The sequence below is a fragment of the Mustela erminea genome, chromosome 5 (genome assembly GCF_009829155.1).
Source record: "Mustela erminea isolate mMusErm1 chromosome 5, mMusErm1.Pri, whole genome shotgun sequence".
In the NCBI taxonomy this organism is placed as follows: domain Eukaryota; kingdom Metazoa; phylum Chordata; class Mammalia; order Carnivora; family Mustelidae; genus Mustela; species Mustela erminea.
In genome coordinates this window covers 19,014,477-19,033,285 of record NC_045618.1, presented here as the reverse complement: position 1 = coordinate 19,033,285, position 18,809 = coordinate 19,014,477, and the positions used below count along the sequence as shown (strand labels likewise).

Genomic DNA, 18,809 nt, shown 5'->3' with positions numbered 1-18,809 from the left:
TCTATCTATGTTAAGAAAGTAAGTTCATACTGAAACTTCCAACAATAGCCCAGAAACACAGTCTTCACTGTAGCCTTCCTTCCCCAACCCCAACCACCTTGCTTATTTGTAAGTTTTTTCCCCCCAAACAATGAAAAACCTGGCTTTATCTACAATGTATTCACTGTTTGAGTGTTGTCTAACAAATGTACCATCTTGAGCACAACGACTTCCTCATTTTTTTGTTTTCTCTATCTAGAGTTAAAACCGTTTCCAAAGTTACTGAGAGCTCCTTCCCCCCCGTCCCCTTCCAGATCATCCTGTCACAGACTTGTACTACAGCCATATTCATGTGTCACAGTCTGTATTCCATCTGCAGTTCCCCTGGAATCCTGGTTGATTTTTAACTGCATATAGTAAAACCACTCTTTGTACAGTTTTATGAGTTTTAACAGAGGCATAGACTCATATGCACACTCACCAGCACAGGATCACTGAAGAGTTCCATCGCCTCAAAAATTCACCTCAAGTACCCTTTGCAGTCAACTCCTCTCTCCATCCCTGGCAACTACTGATCTGTTCTGCATTTTGCAGAATGAAATATAAATGGAATCACATGCTATGTAGTCTTTCGGATCCAGCTTCTTTCACTTAGCAAAACTCATTTAAGATCATCTATACTGCTGTGAATAAGTGGCTCATCCCTTTTTATTGCTGAGCAGTACTCCTTTGTCTGGATGTACCACAGTGTGTATATCCATCCATTCTTCTGTTGGAAGGACATCTAGGTTGTTCTCAGTTTTTGGCAACTGTGAAAAATACAGATTTCTATAAGCACAGTTCTCAGTTCACTTGTGTAAATTCTCTAGGAGAGGACTGTTGGGTAGTATGACAAGTATATATTTAACTTTGTAAGACGTTGTTGATCTGTTTTCCCAAGTGGTGTGTGACTTTGCATTCTAAGCATGAATATACGAGGGTTCTTGTTGCTCTGCATCCTTGTCAGAACTTGGCATTTTAGAATGCTGGGTTTTTGTTTTGTTTTTAAGTAGGCCTCATCGGGTCTTGAACTCGCCTTGAACTCTGATATCAGCGGGTCTTGAACTCTGCTATCAAAACCTGAGCTGAAATCAAGAGCTGGACACTTACCCGACTGAGCCAACCAGGCACCCGAGTAAAGCTGACACATGATGTTACATTTTTTCAGGTGTACAACACAGCAGTTCCCCAACTCCATACAGTATGCTGTGCTCACAAGTGTAGCTTTTCCATCTGTTCCCATACAATGCTATCACAGTACCACTGATTCTATTTTTTAAATCTTAGTCATCCTAATAGATGTACAGTTGTATCATCATAGAAGCAGGTCCTTTACAAGGTATGTGATTTGCAAGCAGTTTCTTATCTGTAGGCTGTCTTTTTATTCTCTGGGTAGGACCGTTTACAGAGTAAAACATTTTGATAGTGAAACTGTTTTGATAGCATCAATATATCAGAATTTTCTTTATGGATCATGTTTTTGGTGTATTGTTTCTTCCAAAATTTTCTTCTAAAAGTTTCAGAGTTTTGTATTTTATGCTTGAGTCTATGATGCGTTTTTAGTTAATTTTTGCATAAGGTATGATTTGTATTTTGAGGTTTTATTTTTGCATATGGATGGTGAACTGTTCCAGGAGAGTCGGTTGGACCAGCTATCCTTTCTCGGCTGAACTGCTTTACTGCCTTTGTCAAAATACAACAGAATATATTTGTGTAGGTCTATTTTCTGGGCTCTCTGTTTTGTCCACTGGCGCCCACCTTTCTGCCAGTACCTCTTTCATTCTTGATATTGATAACCTGTGCCTTCTCTTTTAATTTGGTCAGCTTGGCCAGAAGTTTAGCAATCAAAAAACTAGGCTTTGCTTGATTGCTTTTCTCTATTGCTTTCGTTTTAAATTTCATTTATTTCTGAATTTTTTCTTTTGATTGCTTTGGGTTAAGTTTTTGCTCTTCTTTCTTGAGTTTATGAGTTTTAACAAATGTTTACTGATTTAGTACCTTCTCTTTTCTAATATAAACATCAAATGCTGTAAGTTTCCCTCTCTCATATACATACATACACACATACACATACACACATACATATTTTATAATTTCTCCTGAGATTTCCGCTTTGACCCAGAGATTATTTAAAAGTGTGTTAATTTCTCAATATATCAGGATTTTTCCTTTCTGTTATGATTTCATTATGATCAGAGAATATAATCTAGATGATTTTAATTCTTTGATATTTGTTGAGATTTACTTTATGGCACAGGTAATGGTCTATCTTGGTGAATGTTCCAAGGGCCCTTAAGAAAAATGTTATGCTCTGCTGTTGTGAAGTGTCCCATAAAAGTCTGTTAGAGTACTGGTGAGGCTGGCTGAGTATTGCTCAGGTTGTCCAGATCCTTACAGATTTTTCTGCCTGCTTGTTCTGCCGATTACGGAGAGAAGAATGTTTAAGTTTCCAGCTACAGTTGTGGATTTTTCTATTTCACCTTTTAGTTCCATCAGTTTTTGGCTTACAAATTTTGAAGGCAGGCTGTTACGTGTGTATACATTAAAGATACTTATTTCTTGGAAAATGGACTGTGTGAAGTCCTTCTTTATTCTTGATAATATTCCTTATTGTGAAGCCCATATTGTCTGAAATTAATATTGCTACACTAGCCTTCTTGTGGTTAACATTTGCATAGTATGTTTTTTCTATCTGCTAACCTATGCCTTTATATTTAAAGTAGGGTTTCTATAGACTGTGTATAGTATGACCTTCCTTTTTTTTTTAATTAATTAATTAATTTTTTAAATAAACATATAATGGGGGTGCCTGTGTGGCTCAGTGGGTTAAAGCCTCTGTCTTCGGCTCAGGTCATGATCTCAGCGACCTGGGATCGAGCCCCGCATCGGGTTCTCTGCTCAGCAGGGAGCCTGCTTCCTCCTCTCTCTCTGCCTGCCTCTCTGCCTACTTGTGATCTCTGTCTGTCAAATAAATAAAATCTTAAAAAATAAATAAATAAATAAATAAACATATGATGTATTTTTATCCCCAGGGGTACAGGTTTGTGAATCGCCATGACCTTCCTTTTCTTAAACAATCTGACATTTTGTCTTTTAACTGATGTTTACGACCACATTCAGTGTGATTACTTGTATGGTTGGATTAAAATCTACAATGTTGTTAGCTGTATTTATTTGTCTCATTGTCTCTTTGTTGTATTTTTCTGTTTTCTCCCATATCTTGGGCTATTCGAGCATTTTTTTATAATTCCATTCTATCTCCTCTATTGACTTTTTATACCTCTTTTTAAATTGTTTTCTGTAGTTGCACTAGGTTTTATAACATACATCTTTAGTTAACTAGAGTTTACCGTCAAGTAGATATCATATTAGGTGTAGAGTAATGGCTTCAAACAGTGTGTTTACAACTTTGCTTCCTGTCTTTTGTTGTCCTACACTTTATTTCTACATGTATTATAAGCACCAACTTCATTCCCGCTATTTTTGCTTTAGAAAGTAGTGATCTTTTAGAACAATTAAAAAGAGAGAGATGCCTGAATTCCGGTTTCTAATACCAGTCTCCAATAATAAGGAACCAGGTTCCTTAGAGAAATGACTGATTCTGGGACTGGGGCAGGTAATATACAAGATGAGCCTGGAACACTTCGTCGTAACTGAAAAATTTTAAAGTAACCTTCATTATCCCCTCCCTGCCAAAAATAACCCCACAAGGATGAGGGTGTATTTTCAGAGGAACTGGAACCAAGTGAAAAGTCCTCGACAGCTAAAGCTGGAATATGAGCAACAGAATGAAACAGTATTGGTAGAACTATATGTTAGCAGAATTTAGTAGTATAAATATCCATAAGTCTGTATTAATGTAAATCATTAAATAATAAAAGCAAACAGATAAATCACCTGTTCAGAAGAACTCCAAATAATTTATGCAGATATTCTGCCCTCAAGGAGGTAGAGCCTAATTCCCCACTCCTTAAGTATGGACCTTGCATAGGACTTCTTTCCAAAGAGGACAGTACGCAAAGGAAGAAGTGTAACTTTGCAGCACAGAAACCCATGCAACACTGCATCAGCAAGGTGACCAAGGTTGACAACAACAGTAATTACTCATAATGATACTATGTACCCTTTGTATGAGGTGATAAAAATGGCACACTTGAGTTGTGGCCTTCCTCCCTGAAACCCATAACCCCAGTCTAATCATGAGTAAAACGTGAGGAAAAAAGTCCCAATGGAAGGACATTCTACAAAATACCTTACTAGTACTTCTCAAAACTGTCAAGGTCATTAAAGCAAGGAAAGACTTAGAAACTATCACAACCAAGAGGAGTCTGAGGAAACAGCCTACTAAGTGTAATGTGGTGTCTTGGATGGGGTCCCAGAACACAAGCTATGTGGTTTAAAAACTAAAGAAATCTGAATAAAGTACAAAAGTTCTGTGAATAATAATGTATCAATACTGACCTTTTAGTACTATGCAGTACTACAGTACTATTGTACTATACTAATGCAAGATGTTAATAATCGGAGAAACTGGTATGAAGCATTAGGAGAACTTTCTGTACTATCTTTGTAATCTAAAATGTTTACAAAATGTAGGGGAAAATAAATTGTGTTTTATTTTATCTTCATTTATTTCATTTCCATTGTTCTATATTTCTCTGTGTAGATCCAAGTTTTTGCTGGCATCACAGTCCCTTTGCAGAAGGACTTCCTTCAGCATTTTTTGCAGAACAGATCTCCCAGCAATAAATTCCCCAGATTTTTTGTTTGAGAAAGTTTTTATTTCTCTTTCATTTCTGAAAGACAACTTTGCTGGATACAGAATTCCAGGTTGAGGGTTTCTTGTTTTGAATTCCAGCACCGCAGGTTACTCCGCGGTTTTATAGCTTCCATAGGTTCTGAAGAGAAGTATGGTATATATTTTCTTTTTCCTTCTCTTTCCTCTGGCTGCCTTTAAGATTTTCTCCTTGTTGTCCTTTGCTTTTAGCAATCTGAAATGTGTATTTGTCCTACTTGGTGTTACTGTTTCTTCAAATATTTCTTCTGCTCTGTTCTCTCTCCCCTCTTTTTGGAATTCCAATGACAAATATGTTAAACCACCTGATAGAAGTCCACAGCTCTTGGAAGATTTGTTCTGCTCTTTGTTTTATTTTCACCCTTCTTTCTCTTTGTTTTGCAGTTTGAGTTAACTTTACTGACCTACAGACCAATAGGTCTTTAGCGCTTGGTTTGAGTTCATTTAGTTAGGAATTGGGCTGAGTTGGAGCTCACGGGTGCAGTCATCACTCTCGGTGCTGCCACCATGGGCCCCGAATCCCTGCAGCAGGAAGTGAGGCTGGTTTGCCGGAAGCCGGTTTTTCTCCAGTGTGTGATCCATTCTCAGTCTGCGGCCTTCCCCTCTTGGTGCTGCGCCCCGGGCTGGGGCCTCTTGGGCATCTGCCATGCTCTTGGCGTTCACATTGTTCCTGCACCTCCGCCCTGGCTTCAGATGTTTTTCCTTTTCCATTTCTCAAGATACAATGGGAGGTCGCCAAAGGGCCTGGAGGGTGACACTTTCTGTCATTCATCCCCTCACAGATGAACACTTCTGGTCCATAGGACAGAAAGGGGAGAAGGGTCCAGGCAGCACATTTTGTCCCTATTACAGGGGCTGCTCTTCCCTTTTCTCAGCCGTACATCATAGTGGAGACATCTTCAGGATGTTCCCAATCTCTTCTGTGAGCACCCAGTAGGGTTGTGAAGAAAAAGCCTCCAAAAGAACTTGGACTTCACCTACGTCAGAGTACTAGGGGTTTACATGGTCCTGCCAGTGAACACTTGGCCTCCAGCAATTCCCCAAGCATCTGAGCTGAACCTCTCATTACCTGTGTCCTACCCAGACAAATCAGTGCTCGAATGTCCTCTCCCTACAGTATCTGTCTCTTCCTTAAGTTTGGGCCACTTGGATGCCATGAAATCTCAGCACCATGATCTATTCAAGGAGAACTGTGAACTTGTTTGTCCAACTCGTTTTCCTTGTAAGGCTGGGAGCAACACAGTTTCCAGCTTTCTATCATCTCCAAATGAAAAATTGTTTTGTTTCTTGCCTTAAAAGGTTTTGGTCCTGGCTCTCTTTTATATTACCTTGGACAAGTACTAACTTCTCCCTCAGTTTCCTCATCTCTACCCAGCCAAGATTACAACATAATTGACAATCAAATGTGACAAGGCATATGAAGATGTTTGGGAATCGATAAAGCATTATACATATGTAGATTATCTAAAGCCTGATGGCATCAACTTTTACTTAGCAAAAAACCAAACAGTGCTGCACTGGAGAGAGAACGCCTTGCATATCACACTGCATGTTAGTCAAGCCATGCTGTATAAGGAATGGTTTCAAAACTTGCATACATATTCTGATTTTTTTTCCTATAAGAAGCGCGGGGAGATAAACATACTCGCCTCTTCATAAACACAGGATTCAAAAGCATATGACCCTGGAACTATGAAGACATTGCCAAGGGCTAGTGTGGGGAGACCTGTATTCTCTATAGTATTCAATGGGAAGGTTAGCTGAGAAGGAATAAACAAAGACTACGTGGAGACGAACTCATTCAAGTTTTGATGCCTTGTCCCTTATTCTACAGTGGTTCTCTTTGGTATGCATGTAGAATTTTCTAACAACTAATACAGTGTTTCTCCTACAGAAAGCATGTGTAATCGATTACTGAAAGTATGCAAAGTAGAGATAGAAGAAATACTTAAGTCAGGTTTATGAATTTGGTCATGGAATCTCTGAGCTAAGATCCCAGCCTGTTAAAATTAAAATTAAGCCTAACAACCTCTCCTCATTTAGCTTTAATTTTAAATAACCACTAAGCATATTTACATCCTGTTTTTCTACAATCTGATTTCTGTGTATTTAAAATAGACCTGTGTCTTCAAATGCTGACTTCAAACAGAAATATTAAGGGTCTAGATTCAATGGAAGTACAAAAAATTCCAAAGAAAAACACAGACTGTATTTTGAGGAATGAGGCTGAAGAGAAATTTAACGTACCAGTGGAGGCATCATGCCCTTGCTGGAAGGAGGGATGACAACTCGAAGATCTGGTTTTCGACTGTTCATTCCAAGATTGCCACCACCTGGAGGAGGGGGAGACTTTGTAGGCATAACTTTGCCTAAACTATTTGCACCAGTAGTTCCAATCAAATTTGGAGAAGCTCTTGAGTTTACGAATCCATTCCCTGGAAAAAGGAAATACCATTCATTAATATGAAAAGAGTTGTTAAAACACATTGGTAGAAATAGGAAACAAGTTTTCCCTAGTTCTAGTTTCAAATAAATTTTGTCACAAAACTCATTAGCAGCTGACCACGTGTATCTCTGAATATTTTAAAAAGAAGCAAAAATATCAACCCAAGTTTGAAACACACATAAAACTTAAGACTTATTCCACTTGCTTCCAGTCTTACTGCTTGGACCTACTGAGAGATATTTAAAACACAAGATCCTTTTCTAACAGGGCATGTCCTACTGGGGAGCAAGGTAATGGAGATCGGATAAGCTGGCTGCCAGTAAGGTCTTCGTTAAGTATTTGTGGTCTGTCTGACTTTAATCATCTTATTCCTGGTTTTCAACTTTCCTAAAAGAGCAGGCTCTCTCTCAGAGGAAGTGAGGACGTGGGTACACAGTGGTGATGTTCTCTATGTGCAGCCCTTCTGGGCGTCAGCTGAGCTAAGAGATCAAAGTGAAAGACCATTCCTATTTTCACAGAGGCTGCAGTCCTTCTAGTCCTCCTCGGGGGTAGCAGCCACGTGGTCGGGGTGAGCGGACTCCACTCCAGCCCTGCTCAGTGACAGGTCCGAGCTAACGTGTGCAGGCCTTCTCTCTCACCATTGGAGGGGACCCAGGAACGTCCAGTCGGATCCTAAGTAAAGCAGCTCTTACATGATGGTGAGGGAGGCTCCTGCATTCCTCCAAACATGACTGAGGAAGCATTTGATACTCGAGCCATTTTGAGACTCAGAAGAGAGCCAGGATGAGGAAAAAGCTGACACAAAAAGGAGAACTGCACCCTGGAAAAAGCATGCCAAGAAGTGCAATGATGCGTCTCCAAGAACTGCAATGAGTTAATGACAAAAGACAACTATGTACTACAGGTTTTTCACTTTAAGAGCATTTGTATTTGGTTATCAGAACATTTTAAATCTATGAAAGTTTCTTGAATGGAGCAGAAATATTATTTAAAATTATTTACAATCCATATAGTGTTTGGTGGTTTATAAAACACTTTCGGGGGCGCCTGGGTGGTTCAGTCAGTCAGTGAAGGATCTGCCTTCAGCTCAGGTCATGATCCCAGAGTCCCAGGATCAAGACCTGCATGGGGCTTCCTGCTCTCTACCCCACCCCCTTGCTCGTGATCTTTCTCTCTTTAATTTTTAAAAAATTAAAAAAAAAATTTCAGGAGCAGTATTCAAATGAATAGGGCAACTGATCTATAGAATTCTAAAATTTAGAAAATGTAACCAGAAAGAGAGGGATTAAGTACTTGAAAATAATCAGCTGAAGAAAATGAATGATTCAATATATCTGCTTATCATAAAGAGTTTGAAAAACATGTTATTTGGCTGTACTATTCACATGAATAACTAAAAATTGACGTTTGACAAAGTGATCTAATCAACATTACTGGATCCTAACCAGTACATTTTCAAAGGACAAAGAAAACTGAGTGCTGAGGTGTGGCCCTGGAGAACTGGCCTGCATCTTTCCTGCCGCTGTCATTCAAACTGTCAGGATTCCAGATAACCGGTTTTCCTCCTGGCCACCCCCCCTCCCACTCTCACCCAACTCCTCCTGCTTTCTCTGGAACTTTTACAAAGTGCCCTACCAGTTTTAATTCACTTATGTGATTTAATTTTTGTTGTGAGGACTGGTATTTCAGTTAACCTTATGAGGCTGTTTCCTGCATTCTACTTCCATTATCTTGAAACAGCATGTATTAAATCTGGGCCGAATCTCCTCTCCACACCCCAGAGAGCAATTCCTGCTTCCTGTTAAGCTTCAGAAAGTAGTGCTGTTAAACAATCTCTTCACTAGGCCATCCCCTGTGGAGGAGAGCTCATCCAGGCATTAGGCAGAGGTAAGTGCTAAGGGTAGTCATCTGAATATAAAATGCTTATCAAGTAATTTTTCAAAAATAAGCTTAACAGAAACGAATAAAACGTTAGATTAACATTAGTAAGTACAGATAACATTTCTCTTAATAGGCACAAATGTTTGTAATCTTCGAGAACATCTGCAAGATTCTTATTTACTTGATTTGCACTCAAATCTGAAGGACAAAGCAGTATTTCTTCTCAAATACATGACAAGATGATGCGAAGCTAATGTAGAAGAATGCATTATCAAGAAGCTCTAATACTCTTTACCCATGTGGAGCCTAGGATGCTTTTCAGCTACATAAAATACCAGTCACCCAGAGTGAAGGGAATCTAAAAGCATGGTATTTCTTAGTGTGAAGCTGGGAGTCTGCAGCAGATAATTACTAGAGGATAACGTAAGTGTCTGGTGACTTGCCAGGCTGAAACAGGATAACCTTATATGCACTATTGGTTATTTTGTGCAGTGGAGAGTAGCATATATTAAATATACTTCTTACTCCCCATGCATTTTTTTTATGACCAAAAAACCACCTCATTTTGCCACAGCCTACAAATTTAAGAATTAAAATACCAACTCTAAATGAATTAACCCAATGTGATTATTATCAAAATGTGTTCTCAGGTTTTAAAGTAAATTATCCCCTGACACAAACATGACAAAAATGCTCTTGAGCAAAGTGCATACCGATGTCTCCAGTAACTTAAGAAAGCTAATCTCATGGTCCCTACAGCTCTAAGGCAGATCATTCAATTATAGCAGTCAGGATCGTAGTTCAGAATATCCTAACAGCTGGAATAATGTATTCAAGTGGCTAGAAAGCACTTCATGTCCTTAACACTACTCTTTAGGGCTGAATTGCAGACAATGATGTCATTAATGTTTTACTACTAAGAATCAAATTCAGAAGTTGAACTGACATGCACAGGATTTTGAAAATCTCAAAGGATCCTGAAAAATGTGTCCAAAGCAAGGCTCAAAAATTGATTTTTATCATATCTGACAAATTTTCATAAAATCTGACAAACTTTCAGCTGATTATTTGATAAATAAGAAAACATTAAAAAAATCTATACAATTATCTTTTGTATAAAGAACCGAAAATTAAAGAAGACTAAAAATCATGGTAGACACATGCACTTAATGCCGTGGAAATCCCTATATGACAGACAACATGGGTTCTGTCCACTAGAAGTTTGTAATCTCCAACAGACAACGCTCATGAGATAAACCTGTGAGCCCTTCCTGAGGACTGTACTCAACCTCTCCATCCCTCCCATGTGGGCAGCCCCAAAGCGGCTTTTCCTCTTCTGAGGCTCCCTGGCTTTAACCGTTGCCTCTGTATGACTCTTAAATCTGTTTCTACTCTTTACATCTCCTAATTTCTAGTCCCCATGCAGCCATATCCCACAGATATGCTGCTGTCACCTCAAACCCCGCCAGTTACACACCCCTGTACTACAAGCACCCGCTGTCACTCCCATCCAGGTTTCAGAGCTCCAGCTTTACTGCTCTTTGTAACGTTTCTTGTTTCATCCACCTCTCATTACTGGCCACTGCCTCTGCCAGGACGCAAGCCCTTACATATTCCCTTCGCTCACCCCTAAACAATTCTAAGAGCTTCTTGAGCCTTTCTATTTCTAGTCTGATATATTTTTTTCTTTCTCAACATGTTTTTAAAAAAAAGTGAAATTGCTGGATATCAGAGACTTTATTTTACGCTTGATCTTTAAACACGGGCCCAAAGTCAAAAGGAGTTCCTGAAGTCATCTGAACTACAGTGTTATTTAAGTATTAAATGTCAACTTTCAGTAGAGAAATGTACCTCGTATGCCAAGTCAGAATGCCACTCTGGAAAATGTATACAATTTACAGCATGTACAAAACTGGCAGGTTTTACTTGAACAATAAAAGACTGAAAACAAATTATGTTTCAAGGAAAAACAAATGAATGCTTTAATTTACTATAATAAAATGTTATGACTGTGGTGGTACCAACCATATCAATATAGAAAGTTTAAAAACTAGAAAAGGAGAGAGAAAATTCCTATATCCACCATCCCAACATAACTATGATAATCAGTTTGGATTTCCCCTCCTTTTTATTTTCCACATGCATATTTTTTGCATCGTTTTAAATTACAACTAAAAAGAAGTTCAGATGAAAATTTTCATTTACATAATTTTTATACTGTTGAATACATTGGTTTCTTCCTATTATTCATACTATAAATAAAGTTGCAGTGAATCTTTGCAAGTTCTAGTTCATTTCTTTAGGAGAGATTCCCAGGAATGGGATTTGTGGGCTCAGAGGCATGAACATTTTTATGACTACTGGAACATCTTCACAAAATCTTTTCAGAAAGCTCATTACTAACTTACAATGCCATCATCAGTTTCCTCACACCTGCACTGGTTCTCCAGATCACAACACAAAGTGGTAATAGTTGGTAATTAGTGAGTTTGTGGTTTTCTTTTGTCATTTTTATTTAAATCTCCTGATACATCCTTTCCATTTTTCAAATACTAGTTGGTTTCTTTTTTGAATTGTACATTTAGGTACATTAAAAAACCCACCTACTTATTAAATATTCCCCTTCCTCTTGCTTGTATTTTATTTTACTTCTTCTCTACAAAATGAGAAAATCTTTTTATCTCACTTAAGACAACTGGAGAAAAGTGGTTGCAAGCTCAGTGGCTTTTGCAGCTCACTGTGGAGGAGCCAGAGCTTTCCAGCTTTCTGCTCTGCCATCCTAGGCTTTTGCTGGTCTGTCCCCTTGACACAGTCTTGCTTCCTGATCTCAAGATGGGACTGTACATCCCGCTGCCACATGCAGACAGTAGTGCCCAATGAACTGAGTCTTTGCCCAAAGACTGTTAAGTCTTTCTGAGAGTATGAATGTGTAATGTTTTCTCTCTAGATTTCAGGGTAGTATAACACTTATACAATGTACATTACATTCTCTTATCATTTGATTGATTTATTTATTTTTAAGATTTTCTTTATTTATTTGACAAACAGAGATCACAAGTAGGCAGAGGGGCAGGCAGAGAGAAAGGGGGAGGCAGGTCTCCCACTGAGCAGAGAGCCTGATGCAGGGCTCCCAGGACCCTGGGGATCATGACTTGAGCTGAAGGCAGAGGCTTTAACCCACTGAGCCACCCAGGCGCCCCTCTCTTATCGTTTTAAAAGTACCTCCACACTTTGGTTTAGAATTCCTTTTAAAAATCAAATGTATCTATTTTATTTTATTTTATTTTATTTATTTTTTTTTTTTTAAAGATTTTATTTATTTATTTGACAGAGAGAGATCACAAGTAGGCAGAGAGGCAGGCAGAGAGAGAGAGAGGGAAGCAGGCTCTCTGCTGAGCAGGGAGCCCGATGCGGGACTCGATCCCAGGACCCTGAGATCATGACCTGAGCCGAAGGCAGCGGCTTAACCCACTGAGCCACCCAGGCGCCCAAATGTATCTATTTTAAAACTCATATTAACGTACCACATAATACAAAATGGTACATAAAACCTTAAAAATCAAGGCTTTAGCATAAATTTAAAATCTCCACGTATCCATTACATCAGGAAAAAGAATACTGCCAAAACCCTGAAAAGGCTCTATAATTGGGCCCCCCAAACATTCCTGTTGTCCCACCTACCCAAAATAACCAGTATTATGACTATTACAGTGACTTGTTTTTCTTTACAGTTTTATCATCTATCTACACGCAATCTTAGCACATAATATTGCTTGGCTATTTTTCCAGCTTTATTTAGATAGAATAGAATAATTTTGTATTTGCATCCATTGTCTTTCATACATCATAGTCTGATGAAATTCAGCCACCATGCTAATTACTGCTATAGTTTATTCCTTTTCATTCCAGTATAGAACTCCTTCACATAGACATACTATCATTTATTTATTTGTTCTACTGTTGACAGAAATTTGGATTATTTCTAGATGTTGCCTGTAACAGGCAATGCCATGCGCATTCCTTTATTTCCTGATGCTCATGGTACACATATGCATTTCTCTACAGTATATAAGGATGAATAAAAATGGTGGGTTGTAGAACCCATATATCTACTACTTTAGGAGACAATGTCAAAACGGCTGCATCAATTTGCACTGTCATCCTCAGGGAATGAAAGTTTGGAACTCTCACAATGAGAGTTATCAACACCTGGTATTATCAGCCTATTCTGCTTTGGCCATTGTGGCTGGTGTATGATGCTTTCTGTGATTTTAATTTTGCACTGCCTTGGTTACTGAGACTGAGTATCTTGTCACAGGTTTACTGGATACCTGGTAACTTCTTTTGTAAAATGTTCTCGTGCACATTTTCAAAAATCAGATTTCTTTTCCATGATGACTTGTATGTATTCTTGATAAAAAAGACCTCTGTGTACTGTATGTATACAATCTACATTTTCTCACTGTCTTGCCTTTTTGTTCTCTTCATGGTGTTTTTGATCAATAAAGATTCTTAATTTTACACAACCAAATCAATCCTTCTTTTACGGTTATGCTTCCTCTGGTTTCCTATTTAACATGTCTTTCCCTATTCTAAGTTTGTCTCATGCTTAAAAACCTCAAAGATGCTTCTGCTTTCCTTATTACATGGGCCAGAAACATCCTGTATTTTGGGAAGCAGGAGACTCAACAAAAATTAAAATAAGAACAAGGAGAACAGAGGCTCATCTATAAAAACACTGAAAAATTAAAGTTATTATACAGATTGTGTATAAAAAATTGATTTTAAACAAGGGTCTTTGGATATTGGTTGCTGGCTGAAATACTCTGTCACCAGAGAGCTTACCTCTATGTGATTAAATTCTCCGAAATTTGTTGATACTTTTTTTGTGGCCCAGCATGTGGTCAATTTTCAGTTTTATGTACACAAAGAACTTTTTTTTTTTTAAATATAGAAGAACATATGGGGCACCTGGGTGGCCAGTCAAGTTAAGCATCTGCCTTCAGCTCAGGTCATGATCCCAGGGTCCCGGGACTGAGTCCCACACTGGGCTCCCTGCTCAGCAAGGAGTCTGCTTCTCCCTCTGCCCTGTCTTTCCTCCCCCATCATGCTCTGACAAATAAACAAGCAAAATCTTAAAAAAAAGAAAAAAGGAACACAGTGTAAAGAATGTTTACTCTGTACTTTAAATGTAGATAACAACACTCTAGTGTACAGAAAGCAGATGGCGCAGATGTTAGATGTAGCTACTAGAAGGGCCTGTTAATCTCTGATTCACTCTACTTCTATGGTCTTGCCTTTTGGGGGCTCAACACAAGTGTTAAATACCCATGGCAGATCATTTATTTTAGGGACAAGTGACAGGAGTACACTGGACCCTCCCAATTTTTAAGGGCCCTGAACTTTGACTTCTCTGTCCCCCTAGGTCTCTGAGGCATCCTGCTCCACTGTGGAAGTGGCAACTACCACCTGCGGAAAAGCAGTCATAAATGCCAGGTTCACCCTCTTTGAGGATCTGTCTCCAACATTCCCTGATCTTGAGCCAGGAATTCTTCATTATTTTGTAGGTTCTCAAGTGCTTTCAAGCAGATTTTAAAAATATTTTGCCTAGCATTTGTAGGTGTCTTCAGCGGAAGGGCTGGTCCCAATAATCAGGTCTACTATTATCACAGCACAAGCTTAATTGTCTTGTCTTTTTTTAAACCTCAATTTTAATTTCATTTATGGAAGGTTTCATTATCCAAAAACTCTTTTCTATATATCATCTTAAGACCAGAAAGAAGATTTCCCAAAATGTTTTATGATACTAATTATGAAAGATGCTTTTTCATGAGGAAAAAAATGAAGGTTTCTATTATGAAATCACTTTGTGTAACCATATGTTACATACTAAGTTTAATGACTCACAAACAAATTAGCATTTTAAAGGCTCCAGTAAGTCCTACAGTGAAGAAAACTGCTTAGTTTTATTTAACACAAGGTTTATCAAACATTGATAAATCCTTCTTCTCATAGAGTTCCAAGAAACATATCTGGAAATATAGATTAGAAATCATTCTTTACTTTTAAAGATTTTATTTATTTATTTGACAGAGAACACAAGTAGGCAGAGAGGCAGGCAGAGAGAGAGGAGGAAGCAGGCTCCCTGCTGAGCAGAGAGCCCGATGCGGGACTCGATCCCAGGACCCTGAGATCATGACCTGAGCCGAAGGCAGCGGCTTTACCCACTGAGCCACCCAGGCGCCCCATTCTTTACTTTTAAATATTTTTCCCTCTAAACTTCTCTGGGAATCTTAACTGTTTAATCTTTTCATTCATAAAGAGTATATCTGGGGGCGCCTGGGTGGCTCAGTGGGTAAAGCCGCTGCCTTCGGCTCAGGTCATGATCTCAGGGTCCTGGGATCGAGTCCCGCATCGGGCTCTCTGCTCAGCAGGGAGCCTGCTTCCCTCTCTCTCTCTCTGCCTGCCTCTCCGACTACTTGTGATTTCTCTCTGTCAAATAAATAAATAAAATCTTAAAAAAAAAAAAAAAGAGTATATCTGGTATAATAATGAGTTTAAACTACTTTTTCCAAACTACTAAACCAAAATGGCATCATTGTTGAAAATGAGCTAAAACATATTATCTGGCTCTTCCTCACAAAAATAACATTTTAAAAATACCCATGGCAGATCATTTACTTTAGGGACAATTTATAGTAAAAACACTTTAAACCCATGTATGCTCTAAGTATTTCACATAAATACATGCTTCCAGTTGGTATCTTAATTGACATAAAAGGTCTACTCAGTTAGATCTAATTCTGTTAAAAAGCAGTTATATATATATATATATATATATATATATATATATATATGCCATTTAGAATACAAGCCACACAAGTGGAGTAAGTAGAGTTACGCACAGTCTAGGTAAAATTGGCATGTACGAGTATGAGTTAATGAAGAATCAGGGCATACAATCTTGATGCATTATGAGATGCTGAGGTGTACCCTAAGAAGCAGGATTTACCTCTGTTTATACGTAATAATGTAAACAGACTTTTAAATAACTCACTAAAGGGGTGCCTGGGTGGCTCAGTCGGTTAAATGTCTGCCTGTGGGTCAGGTTGTGATGCGGTTCTGGGACTGAGCCCCATGTCCAGCTCCCCAGTCAGCAGGTCAGCAAGGAGGCTCCTTGTTTCTCTCCTTCTGTCTCCTCTCTCTCCCCCAGCCCCCCATTCATGCACACGCTCTCTCTCAAATAAATAAAATCTTTAAGTTTCTCACTAAGCACTTACAATATTTTAATACTTACTTGAATTTTAAGTTTTAATAGAAATACATGTTTCCTAATCATGATTATTAACACTATTAACACTAAACACATTAGTTACCTAAGATGGGGGGAGGAAGGGCATGGGAATGGAACAGAGGTATAAAAGGGATTAATACACAGCAGACTGAGATGCTTTGTATGAAGTAATGACGATGTGCCATGATCCCAGGAGTAGGATTATGTAGCCCTCTAAACATAAAGGTCACGACAGGGAGAGGAGGCTTATAAAAAAAAGAAAAATGAATGAAAACAACAACAACAACAACAACAACAAAAGAAAATGTCTTTTGATGATGACAAAGTCCGAGTTTCAAATTACCAAAGGGAGCACAGAAAAACCAAGCAGCAGAGACAGAGTTTAGATTTACAGTTGCATGGCAGATAAGAAAAAATATTGATAAAAGCTTTTGGAAGTGTAAAAAGTACAAGAAAAAAAAATGGGAATTGAAACACTTGTTTGACAGGAGTTAGAACTGTGTTTACAATATGCCAGAAGGATGAAGAAAAAAAAAAAAGGAAAGTCAAGGGGAAAACACATTAGAAATCTTCGAACAGTTAAACTCCATGGGGGAGGGGAGAACTAATTTCGGAAATAAACCAAGAGGTACTTACAATTAACATTAAATGAAATAGAAATTCTTGAGTCTAGCCTTAACTAAGCTAGGAAGTAGAAGGCAAAGTAAGATGGGCAGTACTGGGGGAGTACAAGCATATGGGAAGGTTTAACACAAAAAGAGTAATAACTCAAATGAAGTTTAAATAAACTATAAATATTTGGAAATACACATATAAGTAAAGCAGCCTAATGTGTAACTATTAATACTGTTATGAATTTTCCACAATTATGTTAAAAAAGATCCTACAATGGGTCTTATATAATATTCCATCCAAAGCACAATTAATATGTGGCAGAATTAGGCATTTAACCTACCACTATGTTTCATAACTTGTCTCAGCAATATGTTTCTTTCTCATCACCTTAAATTAAGTTATTCAAAAATCTCTTGAGGCAGAAGCTCCTTACATTTTAATAGAATGAATGGGCTGAATACATACAAGTGTAAATTTTTCTTAGAAGTGTCTGTGTTCAGAAGTCTCCAGGAACACACAATATCTAAAATTAGGGAGGAAATTTTTTTTTTTTTCAGATACAATGATGATACAATGATGACAACTATGTTTATCACAGATTAAGAGACCAACACCACTTAATGTGATGATAATCCAAAGGAATACAGTTATTCTTACAACTCTTTGACATATATGCCATGTTTCTGTAATGTTCAGTTCATACTGTATCTTTGCCAGGACTCGGAGGTTGGGCAGACATATTTAAACATGTGTTTAAACTTGCTAGTCATCTTTGGGATCCTAAAGTAAAAAACAAAACAAAACTAAACCAATTTGGCTACAACTGTGACAAAATGTGGATGTTCTACACATAGCCACCAAAACAATGCTTTGAAGACAAACTTCTTAATAATCTTTGTAGCTCTAGAAGCAGGCCCACCATTTCTTTGTTATTGCAACCTCTCCAAAAACATTTCATGCTATTATAAAATCTATCAGTCTGCTAATGATCTAACTTTTGGCAAGAATAGATGATACAGAAATCTTCTCCTTAAGAAACTAGCTTGATGTAAAAACTGTATGAAGGCAATTGCATCTTTAGCAAAGAACAGTATCTGAAAGCACTTGAGGAAGCACTCAAGGCCAAGGTATAAAGAACAGAGCAGGGATGTTATTTAAAAATGTTAGGTATTAGTAAAAACACCCCTCAGAAGAAAATTAAGTCTACGAGGAGAGATGTCTGCTCTAGTCATATACCCATTTTTCCCTTATCTGGTATAAGGCCTCATTTGAGGGACAATATTCCCTTTATCTCATATAGGGCAGATGCCTAGAAAGACAAACAGGAGTAATTCACGCACCCACTGGACTGCTTCCGGCTCCATTTGGCACTGTGAGGTCTGAAGTGCTCAACATCCCACCTAAAAATTTTAGAGAGAGAACAGAGAGGGCAGAGAATGAACATGAATTGGTTTTCCTTATCTGAACGAAGTAAACTGCACTCCTTTCCTAAAAAGCAAAAATAAAAACTAGCCCTAGACTGAATCTGGCATAACTGTGTAATATGATATAGTTAAATATACACATAAAAGCTCACCTATCAAGCTCTGGATACAAATGCTTTCCTGTATCAATATCAAAAAGTACAAATTCCTAAGAATGGGGTCCATGCTAACAGTACTATTAAATTTGGGACTTAAAGAAGAGGAAACACTGTATTACAAAGAATAAAGTCATAAATGCTGATTTTTGCTGAATTCATGAACTCTAACTCCAGTCAG

General features: G+C 38.2%; 1 protein-coding gene across 14 annotated transcripts in view; it reads right to left on the bottom strand.

The window, feature by feature from the left end:
* The window catches only part of MEF2A (myocyte enhancer factor 2A), a 156,851-nt gene that overhangs the window by 10,991 nt on the left and 127,051 nt on the right, over positions 1–18,809 (bottom strand). For 12 of the 14 annotated variants that reach the window (XM_032342182.1, XM_032342180.1, XM_032342183.1 and 9 more), the window contains 2 exons: positions 18,390–18,449; positions 7,061–7,248 (listed from right to left, as the gene is read on the bottom strand). In XM_032342182.1, the coding sequence (XP_032198073.1) occupies positions 7,061–7,248; positions 18,390–18,449 (248 nt within the window). The remainder of the gene's footprint in view (positions 1–7,060; positions 7,249–18,389; positions 18,450–18,809) is intronic. The other 2 variants (XM_032342189.1, XM_032342190.1) reach the window with 1 other exon arrangement.